The 17,949-nt window shown below is 37.3% G+C and overlaps 1 protein-coding gene across 2 annotated transcripts; it reads left to right on the top strand.

Annotated features, from left to right (window-relative positions):
- The first annotated feature begins 2,215 nt into the window (after positions 1 to 2,215).
- LOC131246110 (rust resistance kinase Lr10-like) lies at positions 2,216 to 6,295 on the top strand. Of its 2 annotated transcripts, none has more exons than XM_058245977.1 (2): positions 2,216 to 2,366; positions 5,024 to 6,295. In XM_058245977.1, the coding sequence occupies exon 2, from the start codon at positions 5,202 to 5,204 to the stop codon at positions 6,171 to 6,173; it is 972 nt and encodes a 323-aa protein (XP_058101960.1). In that variant the 5' UTR covers positions 2,216 to 2,366; positions 5,024 to 5,201; the 3' UTR covers positions 6,174 to 6,295. The 2 variants fall into 2 exon arrangements, with proteins under 2 accessions (XP_058101960.1, XP_058101959.1); XM_058245976.1 differs by lacking the exon at positions 2,216 to 2,366 and adding an exon at positions 3,975 to 3,995.
- Positions 6,296 to 17,949: the final 11,654 nt, after the last annotated feature.

The following is a 17,949-nucleotide window of genomic DNA, read 5'->3' as shown; positions in this document are numbered from 1 at the left end:
TACTTAAGGCAATGGGCTGCAAGTTTACAGATATTGATGGTGCTCTTAAAGTATCTAAGGGAGCACAGGTAATCATGAAAGTGCAACAACTCGATAATCTTTACAGGTTGATCGGGAACACTTCAATAGGTGGAGCTACAGTGGTTAAGCAGATTCTACCTCTGCACGTGTGTGGCATGCTGGGCATGGCCACATGAGCGGGCAGGGCATGAAGACTGAGATGCGCGGACAAAGATACGAGACAGGTGGAGCAGCCACCTATGAGAAGAATCACACCACATAATCGCATGATACCGGCGAGGTACATGGACGACTCCAATATCACATATGCTCTCATTACAGACGAGAGGGATCCATATACTATTTAAGTGGCTCTTGGTGAGCCTGGTGCTGAGAAGTGGAAGGTGATTATGGACGATATGATGGACTTATTGTACCAGATCATCTCATGAGAGCTGGTGGAGCCTCCAGTGGGCCAGAAAGTGGTTGGATACAGGTGAATCTTTAAAGGGATACAACATAAATACAGGGTTAGGTTGGTAGCGAATGGTCATGCTTAGAGAGAAGGGATCAGCTTCTCATAAATATTCGCGACAACGGTATAGTAGGTGTCTATAAGAATCATATTGATGCTGGTTGGCCAATGCGATCTTGCGCTAGAAAGGATGGATATGGAGTCTGAAATTTTATAAGAAAAATTGGAAGAGCAGATCTACATGAAGCAATCAGAGCCGATCGAAGTTTAAAGGGGCTAAGAAAAAGTTTGCAGGAGGTCGTTGCACGACCTATCGCCTAGGCAGTGGTGTAAATTTTGATTCCTTTATGGTGAGTCAGGAATTGTATGTTGATGACATGTAGATCGTCAATCATGACTTGTATGAAATAAATGCACTAAAGACTTGGTTAAGTGGGACATTCAGGATGAAGGATCGGGGGGCTGCAAAGAAGGTTCTCGGCATTGATATTCATAGAGACTGGAAGATGAGTAGGCTTTGGTTATCTCAGGCAAAATACCTAGGGTAGGTATTGATCAAGTATGTGATAGACTAGGCAAAGCTGGTGAGTAGTCCTTACGTGTCTCTCCTTAAGTTTTCCTCATGACATGTCCCAAAACAGATAAGAAAAAGTAGATATGTCTCATGAGCCTTATTAGAATGTGGCTGGCGGTAAATGTCATGGTCTGTATTAAACTAGTTAGTTCACATGCTACTGGTGTTGTAAGCATATTATACCTCGGCAATTAATATTGGGTACCAATGAGATGGTACGAAGCACTACATCTTATCTTTTGAGAAGATGGGAACAAAGTTAGAAGAGTACGTGGATTCAGATTATACAGGCAGTGTGGATTTTAGGAAGTCAACTTTAGATTACTCGTTTATACTAGTGGGTGGAGAAATTAGTTGGATGTCTATGTTATCTGACAGGTGTTTGAGGAAGGAGGCGTAACACTAGAGAAGTTTTACACTAGTGTGAATCCGGAAGACATGATCACCAAAGTCGTTCCTATAGAGAAGTTCAAGTTTTGTGCAACTTCTCTAGGCTTGACGATGGCATAAAAGGAGGACAGAGTATGCACGAGAAATTATGATGTGGTGCAGAGATAAGAGAAGATGTCAAAAATCTATACATTTGAAGATTGAAGACATGGTAGAGATTGTTGTTAAAAAGGATGTCTTAAATCTGAAAAGTTCTGGAAAAGTTCGACTAATCGAAACAAGTTCGACTCGAAGTCTAGCAACAATGTTTTTGAAATTTTCGAGGTCTTCGACTAGTCGAGAGACAAGCTCGACCAGTTCAAGGTTACGCAGATGATGCGTGGATTATACGTGGACTACATAAATTTGTGGTGGTTTCAGAGAGGTGCATAGGTGGAGTTTCCTAAATTATAAATAGGAGTTCCTAGGGCCATTCTAGGAGATGTTCAGGCTTTCTAAAGGTATTCTAAGGGTTTCTAGAAGGGATTCTAGGGTTTGAAAGGGTGTAACAAGGGTGAAATTCGAGGTTGTTCGAATCAGGTAAGTCCTCTCTCTTTGTGATTTATGCTTTCATAATGAATTTTTGTTGCTTTGTGCCGTGGTTTTTTATCGCAAGGGTTTTCCACGTTAAATCCTTGTATTCTCTTGTGTTTGCTTGGAGCCATTGGATTGCTATCCTAGATCCAAATCTGTGTGATTCCACAGCATAAATCCTAACACCATATGGGTATGGATATGGATATGGTAATGGTCTTCCTCATCCTCTTGATCTGAAGTGGGACATGCCCGGATGCATTGGCTGTGATGAAGCCAAAGAAGGGGTTTGTGGATTCAAAGACAAGACTCAATCTAATGAGACTACATGTTACTATAATAAGTGCAATGAAGGTATTTTAATGAAAGATAACTGCTCCACTGTTCTCAGAGAACCAAAAGTTGTAGTTGCATAGCTTCACCTGGAAGCTCCAATTGTTCAATCTCAACTCTCCATTATTTTCCAAACACATTTCCTGACCTTCCATGAAAAAAATACACTGATCGTATCACCTAATCCATCCTCAATTCAGCATTATGTTCTATACCCATATTTTTTCTAAATTAACCATGGGTGAGAAATGTGTTAGACCTGATGAACAGTCCAAATCGATGGATTGGGCAGTCTATATGTCCTAATGCAACTATGAACACTGAAGCTTATAGTTCTCTGATAGCTCTGGAGCTTTTCTCTTAATAACAACTCCCATTTCTCTTCCTTCCATAATAATAATAATAATAATAATAACAATAATAATAATAGAAAAATATAAATCTTCTACTTATATGTGCCCATGTTTTCTTGTTATGATTAGACTTTTCAGCCAAATTTTCATCATCATAAATCTATTCTCTCTTTTGTATCCTATTGAAGATGCACACCTGCTGTCTAGATCATAGTGACTAATCCCATCTTGGCAATTTCTTAGTGCAGGAATTTTCAGATTTTGATTTTTTTTATTTTTATTTTTTGGGGGTGGGGGGATATTATTGAGAAAATCTCACCAAAAATAAAAATTTTAAAAGATATTTACTATAAATTAATAAAATTATTAATTTAGACTATATATGTAGGGAATGAATTTTGTATGAAAAATAATGATATTCTCTGCATAGAATCACAAAAAGGAAATAATTACTAATGAGTTTTAAAAAAATTCATGATACTAACATGATAATATTGTCCTTTTTTCTGTTTTTAGTTAGTTTGGGGGTTTGTCACTTGGGTACAGAAACATGGAGAGTCCATTGATATATTGATGAGGCCCCACTCATCATGGGCCATCCAGCCAAAATGAAACTTAGCTGAATTTGGTGATCATAAAAGTCCAATAGATGTCTGGGGAAATGGATGGTTGCAAGAGATCAACAACATTTTTTCACATGGCTAGGATCACTTAAGCTGGATTTTGACATCGCAGTGGGGAAATTAACAGTTACCAGAGAAATCCTCAAAGTAATTATGAAGGAAGGTTATAAAGAACTGTCCAGATCTCAAACAATGCATCGATGAGGAGAGTCTAACCAATGGGATGTTTGCCATGTAGGCCTACTAGATGAACTCTCTAGATAACCATGTAGTTTGTCGCTGTGGAAAATTGATCCAAACCATCCAATCAATTGGTCATGCCCCGAGATCAAATCAAATGGATGATCTTAAACATAAAATTTAAGCATATAGTTATAAACAACGGTCCTAGTATATGGCCGCCCACTTCACTAAGCAGAAGGTAGTGCAAAGTAGCTAGTTGATCAAACCTCTTTCTCCAGTGGGTCCAATTCTTCAGGGTGCATCACTCTTGTTTAGTCTTGCTCCCAAAAATCAGGTTGGCACTTGGTCGGCCTCTGCATAAATTATACATAAAATCCTCTAAACTCAGCTAGTATGGCCCACCTGAGTTAGAAAATACAGTGATTTTTTGGGTAATTCTTTCAACCTGATGATGAGGTACATCAAATGAACAGAAAAGCATGTAATTATAGGTAAAACCACTGCTTCCTTTTGTTCTTGTGGACTACATGAACAAGAATATATATATATATATATATACTGCATATATGGACTGAAGGAGTGTATATTTACACCCATTTTGGCTTATAAGCTATTCTACTTTCGATATTAAAATAATACACATTGATAATATTGGGAATAGGATTTGTGATTGGTTGGGTTGGGGCTAGCCCAAGCCTGATCTATTTAGTAAACATGACCATATCTGATGATCTTTGCTATTGATCAAGATCAGTGAAATGTTTGGTTAGGTCGAATTTGGTCTAGCCATCCATCTTTCAGGCTCTTGATCTAACTATTGCCCCTGGGCTTTGTGCGATTAATGATCACTCCCTCCCAAGCTTTATAACATTCAGAAATGGGATTTTTGTCCAATGCCAAACGACTTTAATAGTAGAACTATCTGATAGTTGAGATTTTTGCATGATGGCTCATTGTTTGGATCCTTTCCATCTACCTATGCAAATTCATTTCTTAACACCGAGAAATATGATCAAACGCTTCCTGGGCACTGTACATTGTAATGCTCCCAGTTGGGTAGGGAAAAGTGGACAGTCTAACCAAAAGATCTCAACAGTCCATTAGATCCATCCCACACTTTATGGGCCACTAATAAAAAGATGTGTGTATGATGTACTTAAGATTTAATTGTGAAATTAATCACCATCTAGACTTACCATTTGGTCCAACCCATTCATGGTAGGTCACCGTGAAAAAATTACAACCACATGATTATCATATCAATGACTTGCAAAATGTTCAGAAACACATTGATTGGATGATGTGACTACCCAATCGAAGTTCTTGTACAAGGCTGCAATTGATCAGATAGTAAAAGGGAGTTCAGAGGACCCTGACATTGTCCATTTGGTGTGATTTTTGAACTATGGCCTATCCTCAATCTGGCCGACTTAATCAATTGTTCACTTGGTACATGCATTGCACATCTCAATACAGTTCCACATGTTTTAAGAAGAAATTTCCATGCTTATGTGTGCAGGTGCGAGCCTAGTCTACTTTGTTATCTTAGTAGCATCATTGATTAACTTGAAGTTCTATCACTCGTGGAAGTTAGAAAGGTGGAAAGATATATAGAGAGAACCGGCTCAAGGTTGCAAAATTTCTGGAGGATTATAAATCACTGAAGCCCACAATACTCTTATGCTGATCTGAAAAGGATGACCAAACAATTCAAAGACAAATTAGGTCAAGGAGCATATGGAAATGTTTACGAAGGAATGCTTGTGAACGGAAATCTGGTTGTGGTGAAGATCCTACAAAATTCAGGGGGAGATGGAGAAAACTTCATTAATGAAGTGGGTACCATTGGTAGGATTCACCACATTAATGTGGTTCTTCTTCTGGGCTTCTGCATTGACAACTTGAAGCGTGCACTCATCTATGAATCCATGCCAAACGAATCATTAGAAAATTTCATTTTCTCAGCAGACGCCAAAAACCCTTTGCTAAGTTGGGAGAAGCTTAAATATATTGCAATTGGCATTGCTAGAGGGATAGAGTATCTTCACCAAGGATGTGACCAACGCATCCTTCATTTTGATATCAAACCTCACACTATATTGCTAGACCATAACTTTAATCCTAAGATGTCTGATTTTGGGCTAGCAAAGTTATGCTCCAAGGGACAGAGCATTGTATCAATGACTACTGCCAGAGGAACCATGGGTTACATTGCACCTGAAGTGTTCTCTAGGAACTTTGGAAATGTTTCGTACAAGTCAGATATTTACAGTTTCGGAATGTTGTTGCTAGAAATGGTTGGAGGAAGGAAGAACATTTATGTTATGGTGGAAAACACCAGTCAAGTGTACTTTCCTGAATGGATTTATAATCGTCTACATCATGGGGAAGAGCTGGGATTCAACATCGTTGTAGTTGAAGATGGGAATAAAGCAAAGAAACTAACAACTGTGACACTCTGGTGCATACAGTGGTACCTGGGTGATCACCCTGCTATGAACAGTGTGGTCCAAATGATAGAAGGAAGCATGGAAAGCTTGATGATGCCACCAAATCCTTTTGCCTCCTCTGCTCCTCCAAATGTTGACACAACTACCCCTGAGATAACCCATGTGGCAAACTTAACAACTATAGCAGAACTTGAAGAAGGGAAAGAAGATATTTCTTGACATCAACCTCCAAACTTATGTCATTAAGAGTGTTTGCTATATTATATGTTTGTGATGGTCTCCATTTCTATCTCTTATCCATTAAATTGAAGTCCATTAGAATAAGCACAATGTTGTGTTTCTTTTTCCTTTACTTTGAATCTATAATGATTAGATTGCTCTTACCTTTGGATAATTTCATTGATGCTTTCTCACTTTGTTGTTTTCTTATGTATATAGACCAAAGCAATATGAAGTGTGTGTGTACAACATCGTTTAACAACTGTGGGTGCAGCTGTATGACTGTATAATCCTTATAGCTTTGTAATATACGGGCGTACACACGTTAAGATAAATGCACGTCTTCTTCTTAACCAATACATTCTATACATACTATACATAGTTATGCAAGTTGTTCCCATAGCTATATAAATAGACTACCTAGGCCAGACTTTGGGCTGTATGTGGCCTGGCCTAACACCTCGATTTTCATATTTTACAAGAAAAATGTATTTTATCAAATCCATTCTTCAAATTATATCTTTCAAAATTTTCTATTATTGAATCCATCTGTTTCCACCTATTATTATATCTCATAGTTTATGCATGTCAATGTCCCGATTTTGGCCCATTGAGTGATGGATTTCAGAGATTTAATAGAGGAATGTCATTTTTTATCCCAGGGGACAGTGGTGCCTTTTTGTTATGACCCCCATGAACTTATTTCTTAACACTCTCACGCACGAGAAAAACCAAAAGATACATCTCTCCTCAAGTTTTTGAGTAATATCTATACATCAAATAAACTATTAGAGATGTCACTACCAAAAAAATGACCAAAGCCGTCGGTCATATAGTGGTTTGCCTGATAGGTTTTAGCCATTGAAGTCACCGACGGCTAAAAGCCATCGACAAATCCCAATAAATCCGTCGGCAAAACCACAGGGCTATTAAACCCTTGTTGGGTGTTACCGTTACCTTGGGGTCCACCTTGATGATTTGATGTTTATCCACACATTACATCCATTTTTCCAACCCATTTTAGGATGTGGTCCCAAGAATTAGGTCGATCTAAATATCAGGTGGACCACACCATAGGAAAACGTGGAAATTAACTATCTTTCATTGATCTTTGGTGTGGTCCACTTGGCCTTAGATTTGCCTCCTTTTTGGAATCATGCCCTAAAATTAATCGCTAAGGTGAATGGACAGAGGGGATAAACCATATACATCATGGTGGGCCCCATAGAGCCACTGACAAGATCATCCATCACTCCATACGGGGGTAGTCTCATCTACGCCCAAATAGATGGAGCCCATGAGATACTTTTATTCTCACAGGCTTGATCCTCTCTCTCGCGTTCATTCTCTCGACTGTCCTCTCTCTTGTGTTCACTCTCTCTCTCTCTCTCTCTCTCTCTCTCTCTCTCTCTCTCTCTCTCTCTCTCTCTCTCTCTTCTCCCTCTCTCTCTCCCCCTCCCTCCAATAACCCACAACTCTCTCTCTCACGTTCGCTCTCTCGATTGTCCTCTCTCATGCGTTCACTCTCACTCTCTTTCTCGCTCGCTCTCTCTCCCTCTCCCTCTCCCTCCAATAACCCACACAGCTTCTCTCTCTCTCTCTCATTCTCTCTGTCGTTGAAGGAAACAAGGTTTCTCTCTTTCTCTCTCTCTCTCGCTCTCTCAACCCTCTCTTCTCTCTCTCATAACCTTCTCTCCCTCCCCATTTGTAGTTTCATATTCACAGATCAGACATTTAATCTAGGTTTTCTTTCTCTTTGCATTTTTCATTCGCATATCACATTAGACCTTGGCTTTCTGATTCTCTCTCTCTCTCTCTCTCTCTCGGTGAAAGCTAAAAATCCCTAATTGAGGAACACGAAATGGGTCAGATCCAACACTCTGAGAAATACATCGATGATAACTATGAATACAGGTTTGTACACTACACATCCCTCTTTCATTATCCTATCTTTTTTCCCAAAATTTTGATAAATCTCGGTAATTTTTAATTAATTTTCTATCTAAAAATTTCCATAGGCATGTCCTTCTACCTTTGGAGGTTGTGAAACTGTTGCTAAAGAATTGGCTCTTCTGTGAGGTAAATTTTGATCCAATTAGGTTTTTAAACTTTTAATATGCACCTTTGCTTTCTTTCCTTAAGCTGTGATTGGGTGTCCAATAGAGCTGTAGTTGGGTCCACTATGCAATTCATTGGCCTAAGCGCCACATAATTCTTTTCAGGATGGAATTGCAAATTGCTCTTCCAATTTTGTATTTGGACTGTGCTGGCCTAACCTGTGTGGGTATATGGAGGTAGAGCATCGGGTGGAAGGAATGACTTGTGGAGAAGGAATAGACTCTTATTTTATTATAAAAATCTAGAACCATTTGAATTTGGAACATAGGGTGTTTGGATTCTATGCCAAGTTTTGTCTGGAAGTGAGCAGAGAGTGGAAAAGGTACCACAATACATTTCTTCTTGTTTCCCATTTCAAATAAATTGAAATGGATAGGGGATATCCTGTCTGATTTGATCCTGTAGGCCCCCTCCAAACATGTCGTTGGTACCTTAAAAAAAAACATGGTTGTGATCTTTTCAAATGTTTCTTGGTGGGTATGCTGGCAATGGAATGAAATTTAGGCTGGCATCAACTCAACTCAATTTTGGTGGTCTGCAAACCGAGTCAACCCTAAAACACATGTATTCTGACTGAGTCTGAACAAGTTGGAAAGATTCTCTGGCGTGAGTTGTAATGGTTTTGGTATTTGGGCAAGTTTCACTTCGAAACTGAGTTTTGATTCCTTACTACTGGCATTCAATCCGTGACGATAAAACTCATAGTGTTTTGCTAGTTTCATTTAACTTTGCTTCTTTCTGCACAGGAAAACAACTTCTTCATACAGAGTTGGAGATTATAATGAAGAGAGTCAACCAGCTGGAAAAGTTGTACATGGACATGACCTTGCAGAATGAACTACATGTATTTAAATCTTAAAATTCACCCTCTACCCTTTTTCCCAAGGGCACAGCTCAGGCGGGATGGGTTGGCTTGAGGGTCAACCCCAACTTGAAGAGGATTGAACCTACACACTTGACCCGCCCCGAATTCCAACATAAAACCAAGCCAATGTCCTATATTCTTGACCTAATTACCCGATCTCAACCCAACCCAAACATGTGATTATTCCCAACCTGACCTAACATGACACATTTGCTCAACTTGAACCCAACCCAACATATCCTAACATAAATCTGCTCAACCTGAACCCAACCTAATGATAACCTTGACAACCCAACCCAAAATCGGTTGCTTCAATCAGATTTGGGTTGACCTAAACCCGAGTTGTAGTCGTACTTCTACCTCTTTTCTTATTTCATTGATAATTTCTTAGATGGCTATTATCATGTAGTAATTGCATAGCATGTATTTATTAGAAACATAAAAAATGGTCAGAAGTGGAAGCTACGTGAAGACGAGCTTACATGCCCGACTACCAGACCCATCTATAAATAGTGTACAGGGCGGAAGCAGTGATCAAGTATGTAGACGCTTTTCTGAGTGCAAGTTCTAGAGAGCTTTTTTTTGTGCATTTGGAGAATTTGAAAACTGATAGATGCGACAAGAGAAATCTGCCTAATTGAAGAATGTGTTAAAATTGCATGCAAAATTCCACTCCAGGTACTTGCCATAACTCCTTGATCTTTTGGTATTTTCAAGTAATTCCAAAAATTACATGTGTATCAATCTTTTGGAATTTTTGAGTAATTCAAAAAATTACGTGTCTGATTATGGAAGAAACTTGAATGGATGAGTTTTTTATGGGTGGAAATTTTTTTTGGTCCTTATTGAAAATTACATGGTCTCTATTCATATTGAGTGAGTTTGGCCAAATTGTGATGTTGTTACTCTAGGTGTTCATGCTCATCCTGAATACCAAGGTAACTGCAATTTAATCATTTGCTTTTGGTTCATTTGTTTATTAAAGACAACCTAACTCAGTTAAACACTTCCTAAACCTTTGATATTCCATGCAAGTGTATGATAAATTCTGACTAGATGTCACTACACCAAAATCCCTTTTTAGGAATAGTTTTAAACCATTCCTAAATAGGGTGTTGCAAAAAAAAAAAAAAAAAAAAAAAAAGGAATGGTTAAAAACCATCGCAAATTTTCGAATAGGAACGGTTGAAAACCGTCGTAAATTTTAGAACAGGACCAGTTGAAAATTATCACAGAGTTTAGAAAAAAATGTCATAAAATTTAAGAAACAGCAATTTCAAAATGATTTTTTTTTTTTTTCAATTGAAACCTATATATATTTTAAAATATTTGAAACCTAAAAATATTACATTAAAATTAAAAATGAATATTAAACAAATATTGTATGACTTTACAATAAAAGATATAAACTATTTATAACAATAAGTTGAAAAATTGTCTGAATACATTTAAAAAAAAAAATCCTCAATATCATCCACTCCTTGCTTGGCCAATATAACTATCTCCACCCTCTTTGTTCACACATCATTGCAACCAAGCAGTGTTGGTACCCATCTGCAACGATCACTACCAAAGTCTCTATTTGTAAGTTTAAGATAACAAGCATGTCAAGAAATAAGTCAAACAAGATTGAACTTCTACCAAAATAAAATGGTTTAAAATTGTACCAATTATAAAAAATAAATAGTGATCAAATTTTATCTTAATGACAAAAAGCCCAACAACCTACCAATCAACAGACTTGTAGAGAAGGAAAATAATGCTATAATACATATGTTCATTTAAATGAAAGCGTAAAGATGGCAATTTAGTTTATTTTTCTGATTAAAGAAGAGAGAAAGAGAGAAAGAGAGAGAGAGAGAGAGAGAGAGAGAGAGAGAGAGAGAGAGAGAGAGAGAGAATGACACAGACCTTGCCACATGCAATTTGATCATAGTGCAACAAAAAAGGAAATGGGTGTGCTACACTCCAATTAGTTTCCTCTTACAAAAATTACTGGATGAACTTTGTAGTCATCTCGAAATTCCATAGGTAGCCATATTGACCCATTCAGTTTCAGGGTCTGCATAGTTCATTGATACAAGAAATTCCCTTGAATGGTTTACAGACTAAAAACATTCCTGAAAAATGGTAGTTAGTTAAAGCAAAACTAAAAAATGGAATGTGGAGTCCAACGTAAGGCGCTGACACAACAAACAAATCACTTGCATCTTAACAAAAAATACATGCATGCGTTGTTGAACATATTGCCAAGCACCAACATCTGCAACAAAAAAGAAGAAGAAGAAGAAGAAGAAGAAGAAGAAGAAGATTAGCCAACCTATAAAAAAGAACTCCCAAAAGAAAATAGAGAAGCACATCTAGTTTCCTGATAAGTCATAATGGCAATCACATATTCACATTAATCAATAGTAGCAGCCAAAATCCGCAACTGAAAAAAAAAAAAAAAAAAAAAAAGGCAGCAAGCAAGATCACGAGAACATAGAGGCCCACCATTACATTCACAATTTCCCAACCCATAAGGAATTAAGCTTTCTAATGGAAATGTATTGCTTTAATAAGACCCATCATCCTGAGAAATAAAATACACATCGGATATATCCACTGCTTTGCAAGAAGGGATCACATTGATCCATCTAGTAACATTTAAGGGTATTATCATCAACCAATGGGCAGCATAACAGACGGAGAACTGGACATTTCAGGCCTTGTTTGAAATACCACACAAACAACATGGTGGTCCCATAAGAACGAAAATACCTTGTTTTCTTTGAGTGAAAACAAGGCCAAAGCATCTATTTGTTCAAAAGAGAAAAGCTAAAAAAAAATAAAATAGTACAACATCTAGTACTTTCATAGCAACACAGAATAAAAGGGAAAAGGAAAACTCCTTTAATTACCAGTCTTTCATGAGAAATGGAGCTAAAAAATTAAAAAAAATTTAAAAAAACTTTGAAAACAAGACAAACGACTTTGTAGTAATAAGAATCCAATCTAGAAAATATCACTACAAAACTAGAATAATCCACCTCTAAACAGCAAAAGCTTCATGTCTCATGGCAGATAACCAATCTTTCAAAAATTCTCAAACCAGAAGAAACAAAAATTTCATTTCTTACTAAACTAGATTGGATGATTCTCCAAAAAATCAAATACCGCCAAAATCGAGCAATATGCATCTATGTGTATGTATGAAACAACAAAGAGAAACAGAAGCTATACATGCATAGACATAGAACTACTACTTTCTTATAGTAAGGGTGGAAACCATGTGTATAACAACTCAAAAACCCACCACTCCAAAACACCTGGTTCCACATGTAAGCATGTATATATGTATGTATGTATGTATGTATGTATGTATGTATGTGTAAACAAAATTAAAACTCACCTTGCTCCATTGATTCCATACATATACACACATGCATATATGTATATCTGTATATACATAAGATGTATGTATATGTATGTATGTATGTACAAAAACATCATTTCCAAAGCTTATGAATGAGATGCCGTACATGAAACTTAGCAGACCATCCATCAAGGTTGCCCCAGCATGAAAATGAGATGCCACACATGAAACTCAGCAAACCATCCATCAAGGTTGCCCCAGCATGAAAATGAGATGCTGCACATGAAACTCGGCAGACTATCAAAAAGAACAAAATCCACTACAAGAAAAGGCAAATTGGTACAAAAGATAGAAAAATCTTCATGAATAAACTGAGGAAAATGTGATCACAAGAAACCAATAAAACCTTAATCTTAAAAATTAAAACCAAGGTTTCCACTAAAAGATAACAAAATCTTCATGAATGAACAAAGGATAATGGGACCTACTTAACCTTCTCTGGGTAAAGACATGGCATCATGTTTCCATTTTAATTAAAGATCTCTTGTGAAAAGACTGAGAATATGGTATTTGACAGGGTTGCTAATTTCACATGCTGACCAAAAGATCACAATGGTCCATTCATCAGGTGGGCCAGCCTATGGCAAAAAAAAAAAACCAAGACAACAGAACATCTCTAGATAACATACAAATTCTAATGGGACTTCAGATGCTCTTTCAAGATTGTCGGAGGTTTTTCTGTTGTGACCCACTTGAATTGAGACTGCAAACTAATGTGGAGAAAGCTTCCTTCAAACAGAACCAGCTTCATCGATTAACAAGTAGCAGTTTATAGGTGATATCATTCTTCATCTATTGACCTTCAAAAACTATCTAATCATTCTTGGCAATTTGTCAGTTCCAGAAGCTCCCAGGAGTTTTTTAGCTCTTTTTTTTCCTTGAATTCTCATGGGAAAAATATCATTGAAAATTAAAATTTTAGAAGTTAAACTAGCAAATTATTTTATAATTATTATATATGTATGTATATAATGATTATTTAAAATTTTTGATTTGTGCTAATATAGCAGTTTCAAGATACAATTATGGAAAATTAAAATGCTGCCAGATTTTGAAAATGTCAAGATATTTACATGTTGTTTGATTAATGTTGCACAAGATTTTCTAGATCTTGGTGATATTTATTGCAATAGTCATGTAACACTTGGTGTTATGAAACCTTGAATGCATAGGCTTTTTTTCCTTATAAATATAAAAGGACTTCTGAAATAGGAAGCTCACAAGTTGAAAATGTGAAAGTTCAAAGCAACGTCAGGTGCAATGCAATTACAAGAAGAGAAGGTCCGAGACCCACTAAAAAGGGAGCAATTCCATCTCTTAGAATGTTCAGTGCAACCTCAGACATCGTTTTGGATCCAGTTTCAACTACTAGGCTTATCTACAAGACATCTAAAGGATATGCGATAAGAGTGGATTTCATCTCAACACAAGCTCCTACTTCCAGTCACCCAACAACAGAGAGCTTCCTATCCTTTCCTCTGAAAAGTTTCTATATCCCAAGATGGAAAAGATAGATTACATGTTTGGACATCACAAACTGAATACTTGTAAGATTCATAAACAAGCAGCTGCACAACACTATATGGGATTCAGTGTATCACCTGTGGTAGATTGCCTTTCCAATAGCCCTTACTTCCCTCCTTCCCAATCAGCATAATGGCCTAAAATCGCAGGCAGAGTGACGTAGGAATAAACGTGATGAGGTCGATCACCGTCTTCCTCAATAATAAATACTTAGAATCCACGAAGCTTCTCTGGACTCCTCATAGAGACTTCTCGAATCCATGAGGAAAAAAAGTAAGAAAATTAGAAATAAATCCTATAAAATTCGTAATTTGATTGATGAATAGTAAAAATGAATTTACAACCCTTTAAATAGTGATACCAAACCTTGGAAGAAGTTTCAGCATCAGACTCTGACTCAAACTCAATAAAATTCATAACTTACCATAAATAGTAAATTTACTATTTATGGTAAAGGTCCTATGTGGCTTAACCACATTATTCGCCTAATTTTTATAAGCACTTTTCATGTTGGATACAACTCCTAAAGGCCAACAGATGAAGAGTTATAATCAAACCAAAACTTACTAAAAATAGTAAAAACAGAAATAAACATGGAATTCAACTGTTGATCTGATGTAACCTCATAAATATGGATTGCGCAACCCAACATAGTGGGTTGGGTGGCTAAAGTAACTTGTTTTGCCCTAAAATCATATATTTTACTTTTGATAACTCATTCCAGATTACGAAATATGCCCGATTTAAGGTCTGACGGTCCGGATCACTTCTATTGTCGACTAGTCCTTTTCTGATCCAACTTGGCCAAGAAACTGTCCGTGATCTGCTCTACATCACAGAGGCACAGACAAAACTGTAGAGGCTTCAAGACAGTGGCAGGGAGGTTGAAGGTTGAAGATATAACCTGTAACACTAGGAGCAGCTGCAGCGCCTGAAGCAAACAGGAATAGCAACAACAACTAGACTCACAACATAATAGGAGTAGATGATGATGATGAAACAGAGCAATTTATAGGATCAGACTGAGAAGCATCCAAAATTACTACCATGTTCGCTAGAAAAGAACATTGAGAATAACCACTACAATTCTGATTTTCCATTAAGACTTCATCATCTAGCTCCTGGATATGAAGAGAAAATGCTTCAGCTAATAACCTGAATCTAGATTCATCCAAATACAACTAAAGCAGCTAATGATCACACCAGCTTTCCCATTCCAAGCAACATCCCCGTCCAAACAGAGGTGTCTTCAACACTACCTGACACTATATAACAAACTCCCAACTCTCTCTCTCTCTCTCTCTCTCTCTCTCTCTCTCTCTCTCTCACACACACACACACACACACACACAAACTTCCATTAACAGCATAAGCAGCACAATATACATTTGGAAAGAGAGAAGTAAGCATGAGGGCCACTCTGAGCTTGCGAAGTAGGCCAGACACATCCACTACCTCACAAACGACTACAATGAGTTATCTCTAAACCTGCTTCATTTATACACCATATAACCTAGCCTGTGATGAGCTCGACTACGAGCCACATCCAATGTAAAACTTGTAACGGCAACAACTACTGGTCCCATTCGTTGATATTTATATTTTACATAACTAACCTACAGCCCTGGCATGCACACACAATTCTCTATAGATAAGTCCATTCCTCCTAAGTCTGCTACAGGTCTTATACAAGGGGAGCTCAACCATGGATTCGGATGCTCATGCAAGGTAAGAGAGATCATCGGAATCTAAGGGCATTGTCCACTTCCCAGCCCTTGCATACATGCTTCCTGCCAATTGGATCAGCCTTTACTTCTAATACGTCCCAACCCCACGCCATCCATTGCTAAGAGACCCTTAATTTCCATAGGGATATCATGTTCAGTCGACCACACAACTGCTTCATAGACGAGCTAGTCTATTGTCTGCTGCATTGCTCTCTCTATAAACATGTGAGATGGTGAGACAACCAAATCCCTACTTGCAATTCCAGATTTTGTATCAATAAGACTTCTTGTTGAGTATGTGAATGCGATCACTAGAATCTAGAATAATTGAAAAAGACGATAGAAAGTTTGAAAATGTCAATACCAGAGCCCCTTGTCCAACAATGCAACCTACAACATATAAAATGAAAAAAAGACCACATCACTGCATAAGTGCAGTATATAATCATGAAGTCATGATATACAACCATGTATCAATACCAGCTCTAAGACACTATTTTCCCATGCATCATTGCAAGAAAATCCCAATTGCATTGCATTACAGTACAATTTTAAGAAAAGATGTTGGTTAGGCATTTTTCATTAGCCAATAGGACCGAAGCCTGGTTGGTTGAAATTGGAATTCTTTTTGGCATGTCAAATTAATGGTAGATCTCTCACTAAGGAGGTCTCGAGGCCTACTATTTACATTTGGCCCTCTTATCCATTACCTTAACATATTAGAGGTCCTTTTCTGCACCTTTTATTAAACTTCTGTTGCTAGTAGAAAAGAATTCTTAAATTCAGGAATGTCAAGCTTCATAAATTATATCTTTACCCAATTGCAGATAGTTCTTTATAGAACAAGCATCCACAAGAAAAAATTGGTCATGATAATAGCTTTCATGACACCAAGTATCATGAAATTTCATCATATATTTGGGGCAACAAAAACATAATTGAAAGAGACTATAGAATTTATGCATGCATTAGGCCATTTAGCATTCATAATTAACATTCAACATAATTGAATTTCACAATTCAATTCAATTAAGCATCCATACACAGCCTTAAACATCACCTAGACAGCCATATCAAAATTCAATCCTCAATAACCATACTCCAGCAGAGTATGATATAATCTTCAGCATGTATTTGGATGCTCAGTTTCAGTAAAATGCAATTGACTCAATTGATTACCATTTACAGTGGATAGAAACAAAGTGGGGGTGGATGCAATGCATGTATGAGGCCAAAACCTGATAATACTACACACATTTGTTTTAGGAATTTCATCAAACAATGAACATGCTTGTTGCTCACTAAAATTTCATTAACCGAAGCAACACAATAAAAATAATAACTAACCTGAGGCTAAATGTGTAAGTGTCATTATGTTTAAAGCACATGTTACACCTGGTTTGTCAAATTTCATCTTGTCAAAATAACTTAACAAGTCATGTTCTAGTTAAGCTCAAGTTTAAGCTCAAGTTCAAGTTCAAGTTCAAGCTCATGTTCAAGCTCAAGCTTAAGTTGAAAACCAAGCTAGATCTACTAAAAATGCTAGTAGAAAATCAAGCTCCTTTGTGAAGTTCTAGTCCTATGAAATTCAGTCCTTATAGGTATTATAAACCCTAGAAAGACATTAGGTTTAGGTGCTTTCAAAACAGATTTAAATTTGGATTTTTATACTTGTTGTAGGTTGAGTTTCGACTAGCCTGAGTTCTACCTCGACCAGTCTAAGAAAATTTTCGACTAGTCCAAGTAACAGCTGAAGTAGAACAGAAATTCTGTTGCACCTTAGACCAGTTGAAGGGTATCCTCGACTAGTCAAAGGACGACCTTCGACCAGTCGAAGGTTCCTCAACTCGAAGTCCAACAACTAAAATCAAGGTTGGATTCAACTTGTTCGACTAGTCGAAGAGGCTGTTCGACCAGTCGAAGATCTGTTAGATCTTATCCCACTCGAATTTGAAAATTTGTTGGAACTTAATCCAGTGCTTAGGCCAATCGAAAATTGCCTTAGACCAGTCGAAGGAACAAACTTTCTGCCAAAAAATTGAGGTTCTTTCTCGATCCAAAAATATGATTCAAACATATCAAAGCCCTTATTCTAGAGAGAGAGAAAAGCCTCATTTATTGTCAAGC

Source organism: Magnolia sinica, chromosome 5 (assembly GCF_029962835.1).
Source record: "Magnolia sinica isolate HGM2019 chromosome 5, MsV1, whole genome shotgun sequence".
NCBI lineage: Eukaryota > Viridiplantae > Streptophyta > Magnoliopsida > Magnoliales > Magnoliaceae > Magnolia > Magnolia sinica.
The sequence above is the reverse complement of the archived record's forward strand: the minus strand, read 5'-3'. Positions and strand labels throughout refer to the sequence as shown.

Bases quoted from the DNA above. Each gene is read 5' to 3' on its own strand.
- LOC131246110 (XM_058245977.1), top strand. From the start codon at position 5,202: ATGACCAAACAATTCAAAGACAAATTAGGTCAAGGAGCATATGGAAAT.